This window comes from Sceloporus undulatus, chromosome 9 (genome assembly GCF_019175285.1).
Source record: "Sceloporus undulatus isolate JIND9_A2432 ecotype Alabama chromosome 9, SceUnd_v1.1, whole genome shotgun sequence".
In the NCBI taxonomy this organism is placed as follows: domain Eukaryota; kingdom Metazoa; phylum Chordata; class Lepidosauria; order Squamata; family Phrynosomatidae; genus Sceloporus; species Sceloporus undulatus.
Window position 1 is genome coordinate 31152431 of NC_056530.1, and position 25678 is coordinate 31178108.

Consider the following 25678-nt stretch of genomic DNA (forward strand, 5'->3'; position numbering starts at 1 on the left):
TCTATCTATCTATCTATCTATCTATCTATCTATCTATCTATCTATCTATCTATCTATCTTCTCAAAGCTGGCTGGAGCATGCCACAGCCAGCCAAAGACTTGAACTTTTTAATTCTCTCCTTGTCTTTATAACAAGGTTTGCAGAAGTTTTATGGGAAGAAACGTTCCCTTGAGAGCGAAGTTGAGAAGCGCCAACACCAGGCATACCTAGAAGCAGAAGGATCGGGAACACAGGTAAATCTGGGCAGCTTTGGGGCAGGAAGAACTCCCCCCCAAATGTATTGAATGTCCAAAATTTCCAAAATTCAGACTGCATTGCTCACCGTTGGCCGCAATGGCCGGTGGATGCTGGGTCTTACAACTCAGCCACAACTGAAAGGGCTGCGTTTTGCCCACTAGAGAGCACCTGTTCTACGGACTTTTCCCTACCATCTTTTCTTTAAAACATGGGGAAATATAGCCATGATCTCCGCTATAAAATTTACCACCTTTAGCCCTACTGAATTTCACCCTTCGACATTGCACTATAACTCCCATGTTTTCTTCTTCTCTAGGCAACGCCGGGCCCTGCTCCATTACTTGCCGCCACCAGGAAAATTACCCAGAACGCTTTGCTGAAAGCCGCCCCGTATAACAGCTGCTGTCGGCGCAACAGGTGACACGAGCGTCTGTGGAAAACGGGGTGTCCGTTTTGCGGGAATGGCTTTACATTGTTGTAGCTTTTTCTCTGTGGAAGCTGCTTTTTGGAAAGCATTACACTGATGAAATTGTTATTTTATTTGGGACAGGGAGGTTGGAGTCGAACCCGGTACTTCAAGGATGGGTGCGTCCTCTCAACCTACCGAGAGAGATGCCATGTTGAAAGCCAAAAATGTGCCAATGAAGGGGAACAATGTACCCGCTGGACTGGAAACCACCCAGACAGTTCACCTGCCTGGATCTGGAATCAAGAGGACAGGTAATTTTCCTCTTTATTTCCTTCCCTTCCTCCTTCCTTCCTTCCTTCCTTCCTTCCTTTCTTCCTTGTGGAGTATTTTGGATTTTATAATTCTGGACGAATGAGACTCAACCCGTATTAAATTGGTAGAATAGTTAACAGTGACCAGAGGATTGATTCTCTTATCCATGCGATGCCATTTCGCTTTAGCCGAGTTGTTGTCTGTGGGCATGGAACTGGTTGTTATACCCGTTATTCTTTCTTGATTCCAGATTCACCGAAAGATCCTCCTCTAGGAAAGGAGGGCAGCCATGAAGAGAAAGCCTCTTCTCTTGGGACGTCCTCTACCAAATCCACAGAACTCACCCCAGAGAAACGGCGCACGTTGGAGCATTATCTGAAGCTAAAAAGGTAGGACAGCACATAACGCCGCAAATGCATTAGCCAAAGGTCTTCATAAATACACTGCTCCCTCGGGTTACGAAATTAATTCGTTCCGCGGCCGCTTTCGTAACCCGAAAAGCCTTCGTAAGCCGAAATGCCATAGGCGCTAATGGGGAAAAGCCGCGATTCCGTGTAAAATAGCGCCGAAAAGCACCAAAATTTTTTTCGTAACCCGAAAAAACATTCGTAACCCGGAACAATTATTTCCAATGGGATTTTTTCGTATCCCGGAAATTTCGTAACCTGGGTATTTCGTATCCCGAGGTACCACTGTAATGATACCTGGGTTCCAAAGGTAGGAATCAAAATCCATCCAGGACCAAGGTTGCTTTTAAATCTGGAACCCTTGCTTCTTAATTTTCCCGCGGGCATCTAGACAAAACCTTTTTCATATGGTTGGATTCTGTTATTTCTTAAGAGATGCCCCTGTTGTTGTTGTTGTTGTTTTCCAGCTTTGGGATATTCCAGTGCAAGTTAATACACTGCTTTGTATGACATGCTCTCTTTTTAGTGGCTTTTCTTTCCCTCTTGACCTTTGGCAGCTCTGGTTGGGTCCAGGACGGTTCCGGAAAATGGGTAAAAGACGAGAACGCCGAATTTGACTCGGACGAAGAGGAACCCCCGCCGCTGACTCCATTGTGACTGCGCAATTGCTGACTCTCCCCAGAACCACGTCTTTATAGAAAGATGTCAACTGAGCACAAAAAAGCCTTTTTTCCTTTCACAGGGGAAATGATTTTACTACAGATGGCAATAGCTTATTAAAGAAATAGGAAAATGGGCTGGTTTTGCAGAGCCCAGCATTATTTCTTAGAATCATAGAGTTGGAAGGGACCTTAAGCAAGTGTCATTGAAGAGGATGAACCAACCAGGTGGAAACCCAGAGGAGGGTGAATATGGGATGGAGCAATCACTTGCCATCCATCTTAAACCCCATTACCACTATTTCCCATTGCCAACCAGGGCAGCGCTGCAAAAGGGGTCATGATGCCCCTGTTTCAGAGCTTTGCCCCACACTGACTTCCTTCATAGATCTTTCCATGGAAAAGATGGTGTGCATGAGGAAGCGAAGGCAAACTGGGACCAAGTAATGTTTCCCATCTCTGGCCTGCTCATGCGCCAACTTGTCCTTTTCCCCCCCACATACAGTGGGCCCTTCTTATACACAGATTTTTTATACATGGATTCAAGCATACACGGTTTGAAAATGTTCCAAAAAGTATAAATTTACCTTGATTTTCCATTTTTTATAAGGGACGCCATTTTGCTATGTCATTATAGTTAATGGGACTTGAACATACACGGATTTTGTTATACATGGGGGATCTTGGAACCAAACCCCAGCGTATAACAAGGGTCCACTGTACTATCATTTTGTACATTTCTAGGTAGAGAAACCCACTGGGTGCCATGTCAAAGCATGGAGACGCCCTTAAGGTGCATCCGTGAGGGTGGCATCAGAGGCATGCTTCTTTCTTGGCTGGACGCCACCGACGCCGTTCCGTGTCTTTTGCGCGAACTTAACTCCTCGTGACGTTTCCTCTCTTCTTTTATTTTTGTTTTCCCTCCACCTCTTCCCCACCTGTTGCTGTCAAACATGGCTAGTAACCAGCAATGCCGCATCACCTGGCACCTACGTCTGGATCCGTATAGCGATATGAGAGCGGGACAAACGTTGCACCTTTGGCCCTGCGCCATAAAGGGTGAGAAAGCAAAGGAAAAGAGGCACAGAGGAGGGGAAGTGTTGCATTTAAAATTATGGCTCCCTTCTCCGACTCTTTCGCTCTCTCTGTCCTCCTCCTTAAGGGACGCGGTCCAAGGTTTCGTGCAACCTGAGCCCCGTGGTCTTCATGCCGTCTGCTGATCCCCGCGGGGGGTATAAATACATCAGGAGCATGTCCACCATTTGCACCACCTGCTTAAATAATTCTCCACTGTGGCAGCTCCTTATGAGGTTCCTGCAAGGGAGAGCCTATTCCCTGACTCTCCTTCTACTCCTGGTTCCTAAGATGGAACGCTCTCAAACCCATTTGTAAATAAAGACCGATCAATAAATAGATAGAGACCCCAAATTGATGTTTTCTGGGGGCAAGCTGGATGAATAAAAGCTGGATAAATCAAATTAATAATAAAATAATGTGAGAATGAAGGGTGCCAATGTTGCATCTGCTAGGTCTGCATGTTATTTCTGCTAAACCAGTTTCTAAATTTCAGGGTGCATCTACACTCTAGGAATGATGCAGTTTGACACCACTTTAAGTGCCGTAGCAGCTTCCTCTGGAATCCTGGGATTTGTAGTTTTGACAAAATTTCTCACCTTCTCTGCCAAACAGTTCTGATGTCCGACAAAACTGTAATTCCCAGGATTGTGTAGGATGGAGCCATGGCTGTTACAGTGGTGTAAAGTTATTGTTTGGAGTAATTTTTTTGGAGGGGTGACTAGATTTCCCAGAATCCCCTTTGACCAGGCTGGGTGGGGGATCCTGGGAACTGTAGTCCAAAAATTATTTCCAAGCCCTGAGCTAGTTTCATACTGCTTGTTCCTGCATTTGTCATTCCCAGAGTATTTTATCATTCATCTCTCACTAGATTGTGTTACTATTTTTGCCTGCGGGCAACAAATAACCTTTTACCTACCATCTTTTCTTTAAAACATGGAAAAATATGGTAAACAAAAAGCAATAAACACAAGTTGAGTAACCTTTATCTGAAGCGCTCGGGGACAGAAGTGTTTGGGATTTTGGATATTTCCAGATTGTGGAATATTTGCATATCCGTAAAGAAGTACCTCAGAGATGGGACCCAAGTCTCAACACAACATTTAATTAATGTTTCTTATATAGACATAGCCTGAAGGGAATCCTATAAACTATTTCTGTCAGAGAACAAAGGTGCCACTCTCTCAGCCAAGTTTTGGATTTTCAGATAAGGGATAATCAACCTATAATAATAAAACAGGGCTCTTTGTAGACTGCCACCATGAAAACGGACAATGGCTTCCTCGCCAAGATGGTGGCTGTCGCCAAGGCAACATTTTCTGTTATGCGGCGTTAGACCTTGTCCCCTCACAGACCGTGTTTATGACCCCCTGAGGCGCTAATAAATATCTTCCTGGCTCACATCTCCACACCCATAAAAAATAATACGGTCACAGTCTCTGGGAAGGAGCCAACATGTTGTCAAAATAAGAATGTTTGTTGACTCTTGAGAACCAAAATGGTGCCCTCATCTTCCATATTTCTCCTCATGCGTATGTCACACAAAACCGTGAGGGGGAAAGATTTCAATCCAGTCCTTTCTGGGACTTTGGGTTTGTTTGTTTACACAAGAGACCAACAACAACAACAAAATGCTTTGCCCAGTGTCCAATATCTTCAATGACATTTTGGAGAAAGGAGATGATGCGTCTCCCAGTTGGTTTCTCCACCAAACCTGGCGTCCAAGAAAACATAAGAGCTGCCCAATTCCAGGGCTTGAGTCTCCATTTTTCATGGAAGATCTCCATTTGGGGGACAAGGGTGCGAATTCTTTACTTTTTCTCTGGGCACCAATCCAAAAATATGGCTTTTTATTAATGTAGTTTACTTCAAAGTATACACATCCATGGCTTTACATTGTTGTAGCTTTCAAAGTTGTAGCACCTGTTCTATTGTTTTAATCTTTTTAAATATATATATATATATATATATATATATATATATATTGATTAAATAAGCCTTTTTAATCTGGAAGTGTTTTATATGGTATGGCATCCTAAGATCCCATGATAAAAGATGGGATAGAAATATTTCCATTAGGAAACAACGCCTCAGATAATACTGTCTGTTTATCTTTCCAGAACATTCTGGTGCTTCTAGGCCAGAATTATTTGAGTAGCAATATGAAGGCAAACATGGCCGCCATTTCGTTTATGAGACTGTGAGCATTAAAGAGTCATGAAGGCAAAATGGCCGCCCAAAGGGACTGGCGGCCATTTTGGGCTGTACCAAAAACTGCAAGGATGATGCCAGCCACAGATACTGGCAAAATGTCAGGAATAAACTCTTATAGAACATGGCCACATAGCCCGAAAAACCCACAAAAAACTATGATGCAAAGAGTTGAGGACAAGGCCTCATCTTCAACATTGAGGTGTCATTGTCCACATGCAGTTATTGAGGAAACAAGTTATTCAAGATGGCAGCCACAAATACAGAAGCTATGGTTCAACATGGAGTCACGTTTTGTTCTTTTCTCTTTTTAATTTTGCTGCCTTAAAATAAATAAAACAATTATACCAACATGAGGATTGCATGGCAGGGGATCGGCTCCATTTTAACTGCAATTAACAGCTAGGATAAATGACTAAGACAATGAGCTACAATCAGCTTCGAAACCTGAAAGTAGTCATTGGCTTTTTGCCTCAGTTTCTCCCTTTGGAAATTGGGCATTGCACCGACCTACTTTACAGGGTTGTTGTAAGCATTCCTGAGAAATTAAAGTCCACCAAGCATGTTCTAAAGATGCTAAGGAATATTAATATTAATGATATTAATAGTAATGAGTTCAGGTCTGGAAAAAAAATAATTAAGTGAATTTATAGTTGCAGGGAGTCGGGAAACAACTGACACCTTTCTGGACAGATAGGAAAATACCAGGCTGCCAGAACATTTCTTCCAGAAATTGCAAGAAATATATATATATTTGAAGGAGCCAAGTGCCTAACAATATAACAATAATAGCTTATCTAGGAAAAGATGGGACGACTGCAACTGCCTTTGGTCCATAGTGAAGAACAAAGCCAGTTCGGCCCTGGAAAGGGGAGCAGGGTTCCTCCGAGATTTCTCTTTATTTACAGAGGTAAATCGAAAGATGGGGGGCACTTAAATTCGGAGGAAGGAAAGAAGAACCTGAGATTGCAACAGAGAGACGAGAGCATCAGTCGGAGAGGACAACAGGGAGGGGATTCCCTTGGGAGAGATCCTTTTAAAAATTAAAAAGATCCCGGCTGTTCCTGGCTCCAACTTTGGAAGATCAAGGGATGGTTTCTTAGGCACGCCAGGGGAGCGAAGGGCGTTTTGGATGCGGTTGTGGGAGAGACGCCATTATGTCTTCTTCTGCTTGCGACCTGTAAGGATAAAAGGGAAAGGTGTCAGAAGAAGCCAAAGACTTAGCAAAACAAGATGGTCTTCACTTGTCGACGGAGGGATAACAAGGTGTATGGTCTCTCTAGGGAAGGCATTCCAGATCCTAGGAGAGACCACTGAGAAGACTCCATATCCCATGTTCCCTGGACTTTGAGTATGTTGGGATGGAGAGAACTGATTCCTCAGAACATCTCAAAACATGGGAAGGCTCATATGGGGAAGAATATGGTCTTTGCCTCTGCAAGGACACCATGGAAGGAGACACTAACATTGCTGGGAAGGGAATTTGGAAGATGGATCCAACAGCGAAAAGGTCCCATCTCCCATGTTTCCACCAGATGCACCCATGAGGAAGAGCCTCCACCGAGCATCTCAAAACATAGATAGACTCATAAGCAAAAACACATTCATTATACAATCGAACAGTATAATGCAAACTGTTCATTGCCATCATCATCATCATCATCTTGCAACTCAGCTGCCATTTTGATTTCCTTCCAAAATTCCTTGGAACAATCCAACCCAATCAATTGCCACTTTTAGTACATTTGCCTCTGCAAAATGGCTGTCCATGTGACATGATACTCACGTAGTTCGTTGTTCTTGGTGATGGCGATGGAAGCTCTGGCCCTTGGTCCCTGCTGCGTGAAGTGATACCCGAACCGGATAATGGAGGGACAGTTTTCCAACATGGCGGCCATCTCCATCTCCACGGAGTCCCCCAACCGCTGGCACTGTCAGGAGAAAGAGGAAGGAAGAGGGTTAGCAATGATGGAGAGTGTAATAAGAGCAGGTTCTAAGCTGCACAGGTTCCTAATGGTAACTCTCTTAGACTAGTGTTTGCAGTGATGAAACCTAAGCTGCGCAGGTTCTTCGGTGGGTCTCTTAAATTGGTGTTTGCAGTGTGACGCCACTGGATATCAAGTCACAAACAGCCAACATAAATAACAACAACAACAAGTTTACTTACCTGGCAGGGGAGACACCATGATCATATAAACAAAATGGTGGCCATCTCACCTGGTTGTCCACCTTAAGCTCAGACAGTGTGGTGTTATTCTTCATGGCTTTGATCACTTCCATCATTCCTGCACTGGTGATGAAGTTGGATTCGATGTTGAGGGTCTGGAGGGTCTTGTTCTCTTTCAGCATCTCAGCCACAGCCTGGAGATAAACACATCAAAACAGGGAAACCATTGTGGGTAGGAAGTGAAGAATTGCATCCCTACTCAAATTTAACCCTCACCCAGAATATTCCACATCAATTGCAGACAGCTATAACTATGAGGATCTTCCTAAAATCGGTCTTCACCTGTATTGTCTGCCTTTCGGCAAAAAGGGCATTATCAATAAACATTATTATTATTATTACCCAGCATATCTCCTTACCAAGGTTCAATAGGACTTCCTTATCTGGCCCCATAGCCCCAAAACTTACGTGTGCCACCGGGTCATTACTCCGAGTTGCCACCAAGCTGAGCCTCTTTACATGAGTGTTGGCTTTCATGGCTTCACAAATTTCTTTCAGTGTTTGAATGGGAATGTCCTACCAAAAGGAAGAGAACATAAGTCAGAAAGACACAGTCGTACCAAGTTCAGAAAGTTCAATTAGTTCAAAATGCAGAAGCCAGGTTGATCCATTCCTTTGCCTTCTTTTGGGGACTTAGCGCACTGACCTTAATGTTATTAAGGTTCACCTCCTCGAGATCTTTGTCGTTGCTTTGGATTTTGCCCAGGGTCTCTTCCACGTTGGTGGGGTTCGGGGGCTCATCTGGGACGGGCTTGTATTTATCCGGCTGCACTACACCTGGAAGACAAAACCATGAGGAAGACAAATAGTTTGCTCATGGAAGGGGGTTGAACATGTTCCTAATGTGTCCCTACCGGAATCATGAAAGCTAGAAACCTGGAAAGGGGTTTTGCAGAAGAGAAACCTGGATGCCTCTAGTCCTTGGGCCACTCTCTTGTAATCTCTCAAGTTAGTTAACATGGGAGGTTCTCCATGTCTGGTGGCATTTGATCAAGGAAGATGTAGTGACCCTCTATTCTGCTTGGCTGGACCTCACCAGGAGGAATCCTGTGTCCAGTTCTGGGCAGCACCATTCAAGAAGGGCATGGACAATCTGGATGATGCCCAGAAAAGAGCAACCAATTTGGTCAAAGGTCTGGAAGCCAAGCCTTAGGAAGAATGGCTGAGGGAGCTGGGGATGCTTTGCTCGGAGATGAGAAGACTGAAAGTGATATGCTAAATGCAAATCCCAGCAACCTGTAGGATAGTCATGGCACTTAAAGTGGTGTCAAACTGCTTTATTTCTGCAGTATGGATATGTCCATAAACCTTGCGAGGAATGATTTTAGTGTACAAATTGTCTGACAGCGGAATATGGACTGTCTTGGAGGATGGTGGATCCTCCTTCTTTAAACAGAGGATGGGTGGGCATCTCTCAGGAGTGCTTTAGCTCTGGATTTCTGCACTAAGCAGGAGGATGGCCCTTCCATCTCCAGGATCCCAAGAGTCATGAGAGCCAGAATCATGAAACATTAATGGAAGAGAAAAAGGGACGCCTCTGGTCCTTGCCTCCCATGCTCCTTGCAACTCAGGCTGGAGCTCACTCACTGTTTATGCCTTCTGTGTTCGTGATGTTGCCGCTGCAGATGGCATCGTAGTACTGCTTGTTGCTCATGAGGGTGTACATGCCTAAGATGGCTGCAAGGCAAGACAGATGGGGAGAATGAAACAACAACAACAACAACCCGGGCTCTGTTTCTTTGTCTGCAATATTCTTTAATCTGGTTTCTTCATTCTTGTTTTGCGCAGAACAACAAAGATCCTGTCCCTGACTCACAGAGCTTTCCAGCCCTCAGTGCAAAACCATTCCTTGCCTATAGAAATGTAGTGCGTCAGAAAGCATTCTAGCCTTTTAACAGTTATTCAAAGAAGACCCTCTTGACCTGCAGGGCTAGTTTTTTGGCCAGCCCAATTCTGCCCTGGCTGGAGGTTGAGGGGAGGATGGAAGTGATCCTTTTCTCCTCTCGGCCTCTCTGTGCCGCCTTCAGCTCCAATTCCCAAAGCTCAGCACCTCGCGGAGATGGCGGCCCTCTGGCCTGGCGCCAGGCAGAGACTAAAATCAGAAACCCTCGGGCTGGTTGGCCCTATCGCCTTACACCTGCCAGGGAGCCGCCAAGGCAATAAAAATGTGTGGGGCATCTATGGGGGCAGGGAGAAGGGCAGGGCAGGGCAAGGCGTGGCACCCAGGACCCTTTCCACCACCAGGGTCTGTGTGACCCCACTGACCGGCAAAGGGTTACATGGATATAGCCAAGTATATCATTTTCCTGTCACCATTTATCTTATATTTGTTGAATTTGCTTGCTTACTGTATGAATGGTTTGCAAAAAGGAAGGAAGGGCGGACAGACGGAAGGAAGGAAGGAAGGAAGGAAGGAGAGAGAGATTAAGAGAGAAAGAAGGAAGGAAGGGCTGAGAGATTTGGAAAGAAGAAAGGGAGAAGGAGAAGGAGAAATGAAAGAGGGAGGGAGGGAGGGAGGGAGGGCCAAGAGATTTGGAAAGAGGAAAAGAAAGGCTGCCCTTTGGGAAGGAGGACCTCTGCTCAAGCCAGTGCCCAACACTGCATCTTGTTGGAGGGAGTTGCACAAGCTCATAAAAAGCATCAAAAGGCAAAGCTTTTCCAGCCTCATCTCCAAAAGATGTCTTCCTCTGTTGTACCCTATTATTGCCCATACTCCCAAATCTCCTCCCAACTCCTCTGTCTCCCAAACTCCCCTTTTTACCTGCAATGTCGCACATTTCCGCGTCGGTGGCATTTTTGAGGGCTTCTTCCAGTTCAGGTTCTAGTGTGATCTGCTCCTCCTTGGGGATTTCTCTGTTGGGGTTCTTTGGGATAAAAGGCTTCCCTGGCATGATGGGGTTGAGGCAGAAAGAAAAACAGAATGAACATCGGATTAAAAAAGCCTAGGACAAAGACCTTTTTATGTCTCCTTCCCACCTGCACTATCCTCTTTGTCTAGCTGGAAACCTTTTTTTAGTAGCATCAGCATGACCAGAATGGTGAAGGAGGGATGGAGGAACACAGACTTTCCATGTTGGTTTGCAGCAGTAAACAACGCAATAATATTTGAGCTGGGGAAGAAACAGGGAATCTCCTCTAGCTACTCCTCTCCTTGTAACAACATAGCCCTATACATAATGGAAATCATAAGAAAAGTGGTGAAAATAATAATAACAAAAAAAACATCCCTGGATGCATTATGGAAGAAGGACTCAACTAATCTCCAGAAAAGGCGCACACTCATTTTTCAACTTATGCAAGTCTTTGAGGCAAGCCTCCTCTGAACAAACCTTGCCAAGAAAACCCCAGGATAGGTTCACCTTAGGTCCACCATAAGTCGGAAACGATTTGAAGGCACACAACAACAATGACAACAACAGAAACTTATCCCTCTTCATCCCACATTATTTGCACTTTGGGTACCAAAGTTTCTGTTGAAGACGTCATGCCCAGAAAAACTTTGACTTTGCTAACAGGAGTACAGTCGGCCCTCCTTATCCATGGATTTAAACATCCACAGCTTGAAAATATTCCCAAAAAGTATCCATTCCAAATCGCAAACCTTGGTTTTCTATTTTATATAAGGGACACAATTTTGTTGTGCCGTTATAATGGGACTTGAGCATCCATGGATTTTGTTATCCATGGAGGATCCTGGAACCAAACCCAGCAGATAACAAGGACCTACTGTATATTCATATTGCATTTTTCATTAAAGAAGTGACCCCATCTTTCTCAAGGCAAAATAGCCATTTTCTCATGGCTTAAGAGAGGATGGACAGAGGGGCGAAGGACATCACCAACACATCCAGGTCTAGAAATCTGCCCAGTTTCCTTCTCCTTGTTGTAAAATCCGACATCACATCAGTGTTTTTGGGACCCCAAACCCAGCAACTTCTCACCCTTCTATCATGTCTCCCCCTTCCCAAAATGGCCTTAGTTTATAGCGGTCAGCATGGGGACAGCGAGGAAGTTACACCGATTTATTAATAGCGCCCAGATGCCTTTGTGCATGTGCTCTTGCTTGGTGCATGGAGGGAGAAAGAGGTGTCATCTATGACAACGAAAACAGCGGAGCTTGGTTTCACAAAAATCTAGGGGGAGGGAGATTAGAAATGGAGATGGGTTTATTTTCCCACAACAAGGGTGAGAATAGGAGCCATAATTGCTAAATCTCCCTAGGAAGAGGAAGGGAGGTGATGCACTGGACTGAGCCAAGGTGACGATGTGACAATTCAGCTCGGTTATAATGACGGATCACAGTCTCTTTTGCACAACACACAATCGCAGCAAATAACTCCCCTCTTTGTGTGTCCATCCTCATCCATAACTTTTGCCACCTTGACTACACTCTTACAATGCTCAACCCCACAGGTCCAGATTTTCATCTGCAAAATGTTGGAAGGCATGTGCTGCGTCCCTTTCCTTGATAAGGCAGGGAAAGGTAGAAGAAAGGCTGGCAGTTTTTGGAATAGGGCAGCCTCTGGTTTGTTCTAGCAGAGAGAGAAGTAAATTAGCGTGGGAAACGCCAGCCGTGAAGAGGAGGAGTGAAAGGGCGAACACGAGACGGTGCCCATCTTCGCATCAGCCAGCCACCTCCACCTGTTGCTCCTTATCATCATCACAACTGCCTGGAATCTTTCAGGCGACGTGAGATCGGTCACCCAGCTCCGGGTGCGAGCGACGCAGGGAGCCCGGCATTTTCCTGAGCTTCCCCTTCAAAGTAACCATAACATTTTGTGCTACAACATCTTTCACTCAGTCTCAAAGGTTGCTGCAAGATCCCTTTGCGCTGTGGGAGAGACAGCGGCCAAAAGAGACCATGCAATTCTAGGCTGCATCAACAGGAGTGTAGTGTCCATATCAAGAAATGATGTAGCGCCACTCTATTTTGCATTGGTTGGACCTCATTTGGAATAACCCTGCGTCTGGTTCTGGGCGTCACAATGCAAGAGGGATGTGCTCAAGGTGGAAAGTGTTTGGAGAAGAGTGACCAAGAGGGTCAAAGGCCTGGAAACCACATGAGGGATGATGGAGGTGTTTAGCTTGGAGAAGAGAAGACTGAGTGGTGACATGACAGGTCCAACTTTAATTGTTGTTTTAATGTGTTTTATATATGTTGTTAGCCACCTTGGGTCCCACTTTAGGTTGGACTGGCCCTTGGAGTCCCTTCCAATTCTAAGATGCTGAAATCCAAAATTCAAGTTTGAGGCATCACTAACAGATTGTCTTCCATGACCTTTAACTCCCAGGACTTGAAGCAAAAGACGCCAATGGAGAAAGATGCAAGAGGATGCTGTGATCACCTTTCGCTTCTATCAATGCAGAGCACCAAAATGCATATTTAGGATAAAGAATCCAAGGTGACGCTGAGTCTTTTGGGGTCCTCTGCACTCCATCTTGGGTCAGTCGTCCACTCTTGGCTGTGCCGAAGGGACAAAGGACTGGAGGGTGCAAATATTCAGACCCTTGTGCAGAAGTCCTGCTAGATTCTGCATCTCATCGGTTTGCAAACTGGATTTGGAAGTCGACGGTAGAAGAGGGAGGTGAGCTGCGCTCGGAGGGGACGCTGCAAACCTTGACCCCCGGCACAAGTCAGGACATCTGAGCTACGCAGAAGGCTGTTTTGAATTCTCCAAGCTAAATATAAACCTTCCTCTCTGTCTCACCCCGATTCCTGGTCTGCACGCACAGTGGGACTATGTGCAACACAAAGGGGCACATTTCCCCCATCACAACCAATGGGATATAATCTCTCCCACCAGTGTGTTTCAATGTGCGTTATGTGTGTCTCTCTGCACATGCCTCTGACATCTCTTGCCCACTTTTCAAAATCCAACTTCTCCAACATTGTGAAGTGGGAGAAGCACAGTTGTTGCTTCAGTCTCTCAGTCCACCAAATTATGGTTAGCGCCAACCAGGGTTTGCACACTAGATTCAATGTCAGAATTGCAGAGCCTTGCTCCCTAACAAATGTGGTTTGTCTGTTCAGATATAATAAACCATCATTATTATTAATTCATGGTTTACAGACCCACCATGGTTTCAGGGACTGGTTGCGAACCATGTCAACTGAAACATCACGACAGAACTTGGTTAGTATGAATGACGGTTTGCAGACACACTAGAACCATGGTTTCCAAAGCAATGGTTTGTCTATTCAGCATCACATCGCATTGGATGTCACCCTTGGCTCATTCCCAAAGAGGAGTGAAGGGACGGTGGGCCCTGTCAGTGAAAAGTCAGGGATGCTTCTCCGCTGTGTCCCATCTACTGTATTATTTACTACAGATAAAGCTTATTTTATGGCAGTAACATGTATCAACATCCGGCACTGAAAAAACCTTTGGAGACACCATGATTTCTGGGATCCGATCGTAAACCATGGCTTGCAAGCTGAGTTGGCCAAGGCTGTGCCAACAGAGCAAATATTTAACCCACCAGATTGCTCTTCTGCCTTTAACATTTGACACGCCCAAATCGGAGCAGATTTGGTGCCACCGCCACGACGGCTCTGTGGAAGTCATGGCCTTGCAGCAATGGCAGAAAGTAGCCCCAAGTTCTTGTGCCCCACTGACCTTTCTTCTCCCCGGTGAAGGGCACCAGGTCTTCCCTCTCCTTGACCTCCAAGGCCTGCTTCTCCAGGTGTTGCATCAGGGCATCGCGGTCCAGTGGCCCTGTGGGGCTTTTCTTGGTCTGGTCTCGCTGTCTGAGTCCCGCCGGGAGCATTATGTTCTAGGAAACAAGAAAAAGGGATGAAGGAGGGCTTGCAAATCATCGTTCCTCCAGATATACAAAGCTAGAACCCCAAATGTCCCAGAAGACTGGATCCATCGTGACAATGCGAAAGCGTTGCCCCTGTAAGTCCCATGGGATGCTTCCTTTTTTTCCTCCCAAGCTCCAAGAACCCTTTGTTTTGTTTTCCTCCATTTTACCCCTGTAAAAATATTTCATTATGATAAAATATTGGAATAAGAATTGGCAAAGTTTGACAGTATAGTGCTTTGCAATGAAACGGGAAACTGCCATATATAAGATGACTTCAAACTCGGTATAAGAACAATATCTTACTCTCTATTTGCTGTTTCTTTTGTTATCACATTTTTTCCCCATTGAACTTTTGCAATTCTTAATAGGCAGATCCACTGTGAATCTTTTATAATGTAAAGAACGGTAATGATAGGATGACTTAAGCAATAATGGAAGGTAAAAGCATCATAGAATCATAGAATCGTAGAGTTGGAAGAGACCGTAAGGGTCATCCAATCCAACCCCCCCTGCCATGCAGGAAATCACAATCAAAGCATCCCTGACAGATGGCCATCCAGCCTCTGTTTGAACACTTCCAAGGAAGGAGACTCCACTACGCTCCGAGGGAGTTTGTTCCACTGTCGAACAGCCCTTACTCTCAGGAAGTTCCTCCTAATGTTTAGGTGGAACCTCTTTTCCTGAAGCTTGCATCCGTTGCTCCACTGGGTCCTAGTTTCTGGAGCAGCAGCAAACAAGCTTGCTCTCTCCTGAATATGACATCCCTTCAAATACTTAAACAGGGCTCTCATGTCACCTCTTAACCCTCTCTTCTTCAGGCTAAACATCTCCAGCTCCCTAAGTCGTTCCTCATAGGACATGTTGTTTGGATGTCGCCCCCTAATGACTATCTGTCTGTCTGTCCCCCTTTTCCCTTCCAGATGTTGATCTCACTTCAGGATCCATTTCCTGCAGCTCCAGATCCAGTTGCGCCAGCTCCTCTGGGGAGAGCTCCTTCAGGATCTTGTCTTCATCGATATCTCGATATTTCTCCAGCTCTTTCTGGTAGGAAGTCGTCATGGCTGGCGGAGGGGGACACCGCCCCTGCGGTGTAGGCCAAGGGGACCGAAAATGGTTCTGGAAGAAAGAGAGAGACAGAGATGCAGAGAGTCACTCCAGATGTGTGTGTGAATCCATGCCAAAAAGGAACCACCTTTAAAAACTGATAATATTTAGACTTCCCTGAGATGCTGCTGTGCCAATGTGTGGGACTACAATGCCCATCATCCCCCCTTTTGTCGTGTCAGAGGTGGCATGTATGGCCACTTCAGAGCCATATTAACTTGTCCATCTGTCTTTAGCCAAGTGATGCAGATTAAACTGATTCCTTGACCAGTCAATGGATTCTTGACCAATGCTGACCGGCCGCTTGGTTGGCCTGAGCCGTTCCCTCTGGCTGGAAATGGACGCAGCATTTCAATGCGCTCTTAATTTTTTCCATGGTGCAAACATAAAAGGGCAGCCCTGATATTATGCCGGTCGAGTCGGGGAAGAACAGGCGACGGTGTTGACGGAGAGACCCAAAACAGATGGTCAGCGCATTGCTGGGGCCTGATTCTCAAGGGCTCATACTATGGGTCTAAAAGGAATCACTCCATCCATCTAAGGATCCTTTCTGACCACAGAAAAAGGAACTGCAAGATCCCTTTCGAACCCATCACTCCAAATCCAAAGCTCCCTGCAGAGAGAAACCTAGCTCACTAAGGTGAAGTGCAAAAGCAACCTCCCTCTGAACAAATCATGCCAACAAAACCCCAATTTAGGGTCTCCATAAGCCAGACACTAGCTTCCAAAAGCAGACAGGATCTAGCTGAGACCCTGCATGGTGGTGTGCTTTGAGCATTGGGCTTCGATTCCTGAGAGCCGGGTTCAAATCCCCGTTCAGCCCAGTTTTCATCTGTGCAACGTTGGAAAGAATGCACACAAGTCAATGGGCGACCTGAAGGCACATAAACATATGCACCAACGCATCTCTGCACCCATTAGCTCCAGCTTCTCAGAAACTTTTGATTAAGTTTAATATCTGAGTTTCCCCATGCACTTAATTCCCTTGTCCCAGACATATAAAATGCTTCCTGAGTGCAAGGTTTCGTCTTAAGCTCTTCTCCTCCATTTTCTGTCCTTCCCTGGGATAAAAAAGATCTCTTGTTTGACTGGTAAAGGAGACTTTCGCCACAGAAAAAGAGGGCTGCGAGGACAGAGATAAGGGACGAGATCGCAGCCAAACCTTTTCTTGAGAAGGAGCAAAAGTCAGGGGAGAAAAATGCAACTTCCAAAATGAGCCAAGCTGGTGCCAAAGCCACACAATCCTCCTTCTTGTGCGTCCATCTGACCATCAATGGGTTGGAAATTCAACCAGGGTGAGAAAGCTACACCGGATGAATGGCTGCCTAGCTTGCAATGGGTTTATTTTTCCAGATGCGCTAGGAAGGTCAGAAATCCTTAACGTTAGCATGCATCTATATTTTTAAACTCCGTTTTCTATGTCTTTAAGTAACTGTTGCCTACCCAGTGAGTAAGTGGGTACATTTAAAAAAAGAAAGAGACCTAAAGGTCTTCTAGTACAACCCACTCGCAAGGAAGTCTTGGTATTATTATTAATGGATCTAAATGCATCTGAGGAAGGAGACTTAAGTCTAGGAAAGCTCATGCTGGCAACTTCTTTCTTTTAGGTACTCTCAAAAGTGCTACAAGATCTCTCTACATATTGATGTTTACTGCAATGATGAAGCAGTCTGTGTTGTTTGCACTTCAGCCCTGTTAGTCTGGATTAGAAGGAATGAGGATCTTAACTTCATTAAGGATGGAGATGAGAAGGAGGCAGAATCTTTCCCTTCAGTTCAGGCAAAAGCAAACTTTAGCTGGTCTTCTCTTTTGCATTAATAACTTTTGCTGTCTTGATCCCACTCTGGTGTTGCTTTGGCCACAGATCTCCTGGTCTGAAAGGAGGGTTTGAGACTAAGCCACTTCCTAACCTTTCCAAGGAAGAATCCCCACCCTTCAGTGGCCTAAATCCAATCGCTTCTCTGCACTGAAAGCACTGCTGAATCATAGCTGGACATTGCCATAAAACCCATTGATCCAGTGAGTCTTCTCAGAGGAGGAGATCCAGCCACTAGATTCCAAGCTGTGTCCTCAAAGGAAGCCAAATCCTTTCAAGGAGATCCCAACAAGCATTGGTCGGCTGGGAGGCTCCTGGTTTGCAATTTGCAGGGAAACTTCTTTTTAACAGAACAGGGAGCAAAAGATGCCTTCAGAAGCGATACATTGCAACTGCCTCCCATAATAAAGACTACATTGGGGTCTGGATGGCTACCAGCTATCGATCCCTCTCTCTGCTGTCTGCTTCCCTTCAGTAACAATTGCCACCACCTTCTTTGCATCTCTGTACATGTGCCTCCATCTCTTGCCAACTTATGGGTTTGAATTTTATTATAGGGTTTTCTTAGGCAAGAAATTCTCAGAGATGATTTTACAGGTTCCTTCCTCTGAAGTAGAGCCTCCAGTGTCTGGTATTTGTTGGCGGTCACCTATCCAAGGACTAACCAGGTCTGGCCATGCTTAGCTTCCAAGACCAAACAGAATCTGGTGCCTTGCTTTGTGCCTTCTTCTATTGACTTATGGCAACTCCATAATTATTGCATAGGGTTTTCTTAGGCAAGGGAATCCTCAGAGGTGGTTCTGTCCCTATTTCAGAGTCCATTTAAATGTCGTACCTGAGGATTCCTCGCCCAAGAATGCCCTATGATAAAATCCATGGGGTTGCCCAAGTTAATAGGTGACTGTGGTACCCTTTGGCAGTCTCCCCTCCAAAGACTAATCCACCTGGACAAAAGTGCATAAGTCCAGACTGCAGGTCCAGCCCCAGTTTTTGTGCCATCTCACCCAGACTCACCCCCTGCAAAAGATGTTAAGGCAGGCCCAGCCAGGGAAGAGGATTTGGGGTGGCTTACCTTTGGCGGCCTGTGCCTTTGGCCTCTCCTCCGGCGGAGTGTGGACCCAGAGGGCGGCAGGGCAGACGCCGAGGCAGAGAAGGGTGTGAGATCAGCATTTTATTATTTTAGCTTCCCAGCCGGGCAGACAGTCGGAGAGGGAGGGAGATATCACATATACAGCTTGCCTTATCAATCACTCCGCAGACTCCATCAGACCTCCAGCGGCCGCAGACAAGAACTGCCAAAGAAACAGGACCAGGTTTATTAAAGAGGATGCGGCTCTTAAAATCAAATCAAATCAAATCCTGACCTTCGCCTTCGTGCAAAGTCTCGCCTAGGAAATGCAGGCAGGGCAGATAAAGAGGGTCGGCTTTTGCAGGGCATCGTTGAAATGCTGGGGTCTGCCACACGGACCCCATATCAGTGGGATAGTGATCCCTTTTGGTTGCCTTAAAGGGGGCTTTCCAAAGTGCTGAAGCTATCCAGGAATAAGGGTTCATCCCTTGGGAAGGTCTTTGGATGAGAGTTTGGAGGAGGTTCACCGCTCCAACGGCACAAGATGGACCAAGTGTGGCCAACTTGGAAGAAGATTAGGTAAATCTGTGGACGATGGTCCTTATCAGTGGTTGTTAATCGTGTTGGTGATATATACGAAGCAGTTATATTACTTTTGGGGAGACACACAAGCGTGTCCTCCAACGTTTCACAGACAAACCAGGACATGTGTGCTAAGAGGGCGAGAATGATGAAAAGAGGAAGAGAAGAGGCAGCCATTTGCTTTTGCCTCAGCTGACTGGGAAGGCTTGGGAAAGTTGAGTGAGAATGACTTTTTGCACCGTCAAATCAAGTTTGCAGCGACTGTAGTGAGCTGAGGACAAAAGGGGAACAGGACAGAGAAACCAGGACACTTTCAAGGCAGCTGGAAAAGTGGGAAAGTAGAGGATTAATCGGGATTGTCCCTGGCAAAATGGAATATTTGGAAGGTGTCTCCCAATGGTAGGATGTGGTTGCCTCCATGGCATATGTGTGGGTTTTTCTTTAGGATACTGAAGTAGCAATTGAGGAACCCAAACAATATAGGCCTTTGGCCTGACCAAGCACCATGGTTTATCTTCCTGGGGCACCTCTTGCTTTGTGATGACTTCAAGCCAAAGATACCGGTTTAGAGCAAGTGTTGGCAACAGCAGCAGGTCCCACGGGCCAATTTTGCAGCGCAGCGACACTTTGGGGGCCACAGAGGACTACCAAAACAAAAGCCACATTAACTGGGGGAGCAATTTAGAAAGACTATGTGTGCCCTTGAGCAATGGCAGAGCTTGGACAGATTGACTTGGAGGGTGGGTTACAATTCACACAAAAGTGGGCATGCTGCTTGATGGATTCTGGACACTGCACTTACAAGAAAATATGACTTTTGAACTTCTAAAACCCACATCAGGCATTTTTAGTCTTTTGGTTGGGCATATAAGTGAATATCACCGCAATGTGTGTGTGTTTTTAAACATTTTGTTTCATAGCCCAGCATGGCTACCTCGGATGTATATCTTTTGCACTACATTAAGTGGCTGTGAACAAAGCGAATCTTGCAACTCATAGTTGCAGTTTCTCCTGTGAGAGGGAGAAACCACTCTGTCCATGCTCTGGGGCCCCAAAGGCAAGGAACTCCCCCAAAACACTGAGGCTACTAACGGCCACTTATGAGTCACGCAGACGTTTTTGGCCACCATTCTCCCTAATGCTACCCTGCCCTCTTCTGGGCAGAAGAAGCAATAAGGCCATGAAGCCACATAGTCTCAGCCCTTGAGGTCAGAGAGCTTGCAAAAGTTACTTTTGTGGGCAGATGGGGGACAACTGCAACATGACAAGCTTGGGGATTCTGGGAACTGCAATCCAAAACATCTCCTTCCTTTGAGGGCTACAGCGGTCGACATAGAGCTGCCAGACTGACAACTCTTGTAATTTTAGGCTAACCACCAACCACTGTCAAAATGTCCCTCTTCTGCACAACCATTAAATAGACAGGAGCCCTCTCTGGTTTTCAATCGCTTCGGAGCACACTGAAATGCAAGCGTGGTCGACTGCAGTTGCCCACTACTGGTTTAAGAAATTCTCAACGGTAGGTAGCTCATTTACAAATTATTTACTAAAAACCAAACGTAAGATCATATCCGTCACAAGATTTGGAGCAGAATGCTCCCCCATCCATTCATTTGCATTTTACGTCTCTTGGACAGTAAAAACCAGAGAAGAGCAAAATCCCATCCCAGCCTTTTGGCTCCAACGAAACGAGATCTGGAACTCTGCACGCGCGGCAGATTCCTTTCATAGACTATTGGAACGACATTCTGGCCCCGACGATGTTTGCGCCTGAAACTTTTAGCCACTGTGCGACTCAGAATTTGTGCAAACCAGACAATACAGAAAATCAAGAAGCTCTTCTAACACCAAACAGAGTTGTTTTCTATCTAAATAATCTTCTTAAAGTCCTGATTATTTCTCAGCTATACTTATGATAACTAGAAACAGTTCTGTTTTGTGGTAAACAAATGTTAAAAGAAAGGAGCTATCAACGCAGCACGACGGGGGGAAAGTCACAAGAGGAACGGGGCCAGTGTGGGCCCTAGGTAGCCGGGATGCTCTGCTTGATGATGATCTTCTGCCTTGTGGCTCGGACGCCAGAATCGGCGGTGGGCAAACCGGTGCCCAAAGCAGCTGAGGCGGCCGCAGCAGCAGCATTCGGCAACCCGTGGGCCGTGATGTACTTCTTGTAGGCCTCGCGGATGATCTTGAAGGCCCGGATGTTGGAATAGGGGATGTCGGTGATGGGGTCGCGGTAGATGGCGGCCTTGTGGGTGACAGGGCAGATCTCCTTCACGGGCAGCTTGGGGGCCCGGGATTTTGGGAAGAAGCGATCAAAAGTCTCATCGTCGCTGAAGGTGATGAAGGTGCGGGAACACTTGGCAGCCGGAGCGGAAGTGGCGGAAGAGGCCTCCGGAGCAGCGGGTGGCTGCATCTCCTGGTCCAAACTGAGAACGAGGCAGAGGATGGGTAAGGGGAAGACAAGACAAAACAACAACACAACTTATACCCCCCTCCCCACTTTATTCCCCCCATCTTAAAATATATTCCCATCCACAAGAACATTCAGTTGCAAAGAAGGAATCAGAGTTGGGAGGCATTCCAAGGGACATCTAATCCAGCCCCATTCTGCCATGAAGGCATCTACTACTAAAGCCTGAGTGATGCCCATTCAACCTCTGTTTAAAGACCCCTCAAAGGGGAAGAATCCATCACCCTCTGAATCAGTCCATATATCACTGCCAAACAGCTCACGCTTCACTGAGTCATGCTCAAAACAGACAGTTACCTTTCCATTGGATATTACTGTATATACTCATGTATACGTCTAGATATTTTACTCAATAAACTGACCCAAAAAAACCTGGGTTGACGCATCCAGGGGTCAATGTAAATACTGTACTTTAACTCTTATCAAAAAAAGGATCCATCCCCTGTTGATAGGTGAGAGCTGAATCCCTTCTTGGACAACCTAAAAGAAGCATCAACCCCTTTTACTATGTCATCCATTTTAGGGTGACCACAAACATTTATGCTTGCCATAACTTTTAAACATCTTTAGTACCGTTTTCCTTTACTTCAGACTTTACATCCTTTGTTACGTGCTGCTGGGTTTTACCCTCGGCTTATTCACGGGTCATATCAAAACCTATAATTTTGGCCCCAAAACCTGCCCTTGGCTTATATGTGAGGTTGACTTATAGTCGAGCATAAATGGTAATAAATCCTTGTGGTCTAGCAAAACACACAGATTGCACATGTTATTTTCATCCAGTGGCAAGACAGGTGGGACTTACCCCTCGACATCCACATTCTCTTCCTTGTAGCCAAGGTCGGTGATGAGGGGCATAGTCCCAGAGTAGTAGCGGATGGTCGGCCCCACGCACTTGCGCTTCTTCTGCACTTGCCTTTTCTTGTCCGCCTCTAAGCGCTCGTACGTCTCTGCAGGAAAGAAATGAACCTGAGTGCATGGCTGTGCTACAGTCAGAAATAAAAAAGGTCTCTATTTGCCGATGAAAAGAGAGGAGAGGGGAGGCTGAGCCCCCAGACTCACCCAGCGAGTGCAGGTTGAGCTCCTCTGTGATCTTGGCCTCTTTCAGCAGCTCTTCCTGAGTCAAGGGCCGTTCATAGATGGGGCCGGCCCCCTTCTTGCGCTTCGACTGCACCTGGCGCTCCTGGAGGCGCAGAAAGGTTTGGCGGGTGTGTTCGGTGGTGGACTGGCGCATGTGCTTCCGACCTGGGTCAGAGAACAGGAGAGCAGAAAGAGGGTGGATCGAGTAGCGGCACATGTGCCTAAGCAAAGCAGCACTCCCCCATTAAGGCTTTGTCTATGGCTGACCCCCACATTTGCGGCTTTGATGTTTGCGGACCTGATTATTTGCGGATTTGATTAATATGTTCCTTGTAGCCAAGAGCTCCTGGATGACGGGGGAGTCATGATGGAGTACCTACAAATGCCTAGAGAGATGTTTACTATAGGAACTTCTAGGTCCTCTAGCGTAACTCTGCTAGAAATTGGCTGATTCTTTCACAATGGTTACAAAAGGAGAGGAAAGATGTACGGCTGCCCCTCCGTTTTTGTAGAGGATCCGTTATGGATCCCCCCTCCGTGAAAATGGAAATCCACCAGTATATGATTCTAGCAGATGCTGACCAAAGAGTTGCACTAGAGGACCTAGAGATTCCTACAGAGGTGTTCTCTTAGGTAAAAAGAACAGTGTTTTTTTATTTATGGTTTTTCCACATTCACGGGGGTCCTGTGTCCCTAACCCCAGCAAATATGGAGGGCTCACTGTGCTTATTTTTATTGATTAAAACATTTCTATCTCACCCTGTATCAGAAGATCTCAGGCGAAATCAACACTAACTGGTTAAAACCCTTTAAAACACCCTTTAAAAAAATTAGCTCTAAAAGACTTAAACGGATGAATCGTGTTAACAACTTACTGTCTCCTCCGTCATCCAGGAGCTCTGCTGGCGTCGATCTTTCCTCCCGAACTTTCTGGGAGCTGCTGGCAGGAGCGTCCGGCTTCTTGGGCCTCAAGCTTTTGATGGGTTCCTACGAAAGAGACAAAGAATAGAAACTAAGAGACATATTCTACCATGTAATCTTCAGGGCAGACCTTACTATCAGTGCATCTTCAGGCGGATCTTGGTCCCAAGCTGCGTCTGTGACTGTGTTTAAATACAAGAGACTATTTCGTGGTGTTTTAATACCATAACCTTCTGTACTATTTGTATTTTGCTTTTCACAGCCCCGCCTCCAGTCCTGGTTTTGCAAAGAAGGTAGTACATAACTTAAACAAGTGAACAAACGGATGAATAAACCAGGGAGGACTTGGCTGATTCTTTCACAATGGTTACAAAAGGAGAGGAAAGATGTACGGCTGCCCCTCCGTTTTCATAGAGGATCCGTTATGGACCCCCTCTCCGTGAAAATGGAAATCCATCAATATTCAAGCCCCATTGGCTTTTAAGACCTTCTGTTTGACCCTTGCGAGTAAGCGAGGGATGCGGATTCAAAGTCCGTGCAAACGGAGGGACGACTACATTTTCACCCTGTGGAAACAATCCAGTTTGAGACCACTTCAATTGCACTGGTTCAATGCTAGGGAAAACCTGGGAATTGTAGTTTTGTGAGGCATTTAACCTGCTCTGTCAGAAAGCCCTGGTGCCACAGTAAGCTACAATTCCCAGGGGTCCTTAGTACTGAGCCAGGGCAGTTAAAGTGGTCTCAAACCGGACTATTTCTGCCGTGTGTTTTGGACCTGAGAGCATTAATAAATCCTCGCTTCACCTGTGCCTTATGAGTATTGAGAATGACCAAGACGCCACCATTGAAATGACTTTAAAAGCCTCTAAAGAAGACCCATTGGTGTTCAGGGAGACTAAAGAGTCTGCGCAGTCCTCTCCTCTCCCTTACTCTATAGGCTTTGGTGACCACCCGGCGCTTTCTCTTCGGCTCGTCGTCATCCTGGTCGCTGCTGGGCTCGTCACCTTCGTCGATATCGAAGTCCGAATCCACCTCGTCGTCGCTGTCCGACTGGTCGCCTTTGTATTCGTCATCCCCGGATTCCTGCGGAGCGCAAAAGACCAAAGATATAGTTAAGATATAGTTTTATCTGTTTTAATCAATTGTATGTATGTTCAGGACTTACTCTGCACAAATATATATCACAGGTGCATATATATATATATATATATATACACACACACACACATATTCATAAGCATATAAATATATTTATATATATTATATAGTATATATGTATGTGTTTATATAAATATATATATATTCTGTGCAAATAGGTCCCAAAGAAAACAGAATTTTCTACGCAGGAAATAGTTATTTCCACCCAGAAATATCATTTTCTATACAGAAAAAGCAATTCCTTGCACAGAAAATGCTGCAACTTGGGACACTTCTTTGCAGCACAGTTTAAAGACAGAGCTTTCAAATGGGGCTTTTATTGGACCACAACTCCCAGAATCCCTCAGTGCTCCTTATGGTTTAGAATCTCCTCCCAGCCAATCATCGACTCGCTCTGCCCTGTCGCTCAAGCCGGAGTCCCGCCCATTGCACACTGGCCCCGCCCCCTTCCTCCCGTCGCCATGGCAGCGGCGCGGCCCGGTACCTCCGTGAAGCCTCCGTACGTCGTCTGGTAAAACTCGTCCTCCTCTTCGGCTTCGAGGAGCCCCGAGAGCCGGTTGCCCGCCGTCCGCCGCGGCGCCCGCCCTCCCGCCAGCCCCGTCGAAGCCGACGCCATTTTCCCCTTCTTCTCCGGAGTTCGAAAAAGCGGATCGATGTTCTCGGCGCGCGGCTGAACGTTCTGGGCTGTCGCCGCGCGCATGCGCAGATGTACGACATTGAGCAATGGAGCGCAGAGCGAGCGATTAGACCAGAACGCTCGAATGCCGGCTTATCGATGGGCGAGGGAACCAATCGAGCGCCGAGCAAATAATAATAATAATAAATTTTATTTATATACCGCTTTTCCACAGATCAAAGCGGTGTACAGACAATTAAAACCATACAATTACAGAACTTATTATTATTAGTAGTAGTATAATTAAATAATATGACGTCACAATTGCGTCACAACATAATGCCTTAGGAGTGGGACTAGGCCGCGTTGCCATGGCAACAGCGCGTCAGTTTTGGGCGGTGGCCTACATTGGCCAGGATACGTTGCCACGGCAATGCAAGCCCCTCCCTCCTTCAATCGCTCTTTGTGATGAGCTTGAAGCCACGCCCATTCCCACGCTGTCAGGAGAGGCCTTT

The 25678-nt window shown here is 46.1% G+C and overlaps 4 protein-coding genes across 5 annotated transcripts in view; 2 read left to right on the forward strand and 2 right to left on the reverse strand.

The window, feature by feature from the left end:
* SCNM1 (sodium channel modifier 1) overlaps positions 1–2162 on the forward strand; it is a 4637-nt gene extending 2475 nt beyond the window's left edge. The window contains exons 4-8 of the mRNA XM_042441236.1: positions 137–234; positions 555–655; positions 789–958; positions 1210–1348; positions 1924–2162. Coding sequence (XP_042297170.1) covers positions 137–234; positions 555–655; positions 789–958; positions 1210–1348; positions 1924–2023 — 608 coding nt within the window. The 3' untranslated portion in view covers positions 2024–2162. The remainder of the gene's footprint in view (positions 1–136; positions 235–554; positions 656–788; positions 959–1209; positions 1349–1923) is intronic.
* The window catches only part of RPRD2 (regulation of nuclear pre-mRNA domain containing 2), a 206048-nt gene that overhangs the window by 111241 nt on the left and 69129 nt on the right, over positions 1–25678 (forward strand).
* Positions 5598–18488, reverse strand: TMOD4 (tropomodulin 4). Of its 2 annotated transcripts, none has more exons than XM_042441234.1 (10): positions 18337–18488; positions 15278–15460; positions 14155–14311; positions 10299–10421; positions 9125–9214; positions 8184–8314; positions 7946–8053; positions 7528–7671; positions 7097–7241; positions 5598–6488 (listed from the first exon to the last, which is right to left on the reverse strand). In XM_042441234.1, exons 2-10 carry the CDS (start codon positions 15401–15403, stop codon positions 6466–6468), a joined length of 1047 nt encoding a protein of 348 aa, XP_042297168.1. In that variant the 5' UTR covers positions 15404–15460; positions 18337–18488; the 3' UTR covers positions 5598–6465. The 2 variants fall into 2 exon arrangements, with proteins under 2 accessions (XP_042297168.1, XP_042297169.1); XM_042441235.1 differs by lacking the exon at positions 18337–18488 and adding an exon at positions 17177–17309.
* Positions 20444–25218, reverse strand: VPS72 (vacuolar protein sorting 72 homolog). The gene is made up of 6 exons (XM_042441233.1): positions 25032–25218; positions 24320–24472; positions 23344–23455; positions 22451–22633; positions 22194–22338; positions 20444–21344 (listed from the first exon to the last, which is right to left on the reverse strand). The coding sequence occupies exons 1-6, from the start codon at positions 25161–25163 to the stop codon at positions 20939–20941; spliced, it is 1131 nt and encodes a 376-aa protein (XP_042297167.1). The 5' UTR covers positions 25164–25218; the 3' UTR covers positions 20444–20938.

Excerpts from the sequence above, each read along its gene's own strand:
- VPS72 (XM_042441233.1), bottom strand. The coding sequence starts at position 25,163 with ATGGCGTCGGCTTCGACGGGGCTGGCGGGAGGGCGGGCGCCGCGGCGG. Across the intron at positions 23,456-24,319 it reads TGGTCACCAAAGCCTATAGA|GAACCCATCAAAAGCTTGAG; the intron begins GTAAGGGAGAGG and ends TCTCTTTCGTAG. Across the intron at positions 21,345-22,193 it reads GAGAATGTGGATGTCGAGGG|TTTGGACCAGGAGATGCAGC; the intron begins GTAAGTCCCACC and ends CCTCGTTCTCAG.
- TMOD4 (XM_042441234.1), bottom strand. The coding sequence starts at position 15,403 with ATGACGACTTCCTACCAGAAAGAGCTGGAGAAATATCGAGATATCGAT. Across the intron at positions 7,672-7,945 it reads GTAATGACCCGGTGGCACAC|GCTGTGGCTGAGATGCTGAA; the intron begins GTAAGTTTTGGG and ends GTTTATCTCCAG. Across the intron at positions 6,489-7,096 it reads CACCAAGAACAACGAACTAC|GTCGCAAGCAGAAGAAGACA; the intron begins GTGAGTATCATG and ends TTATCCTTACAG.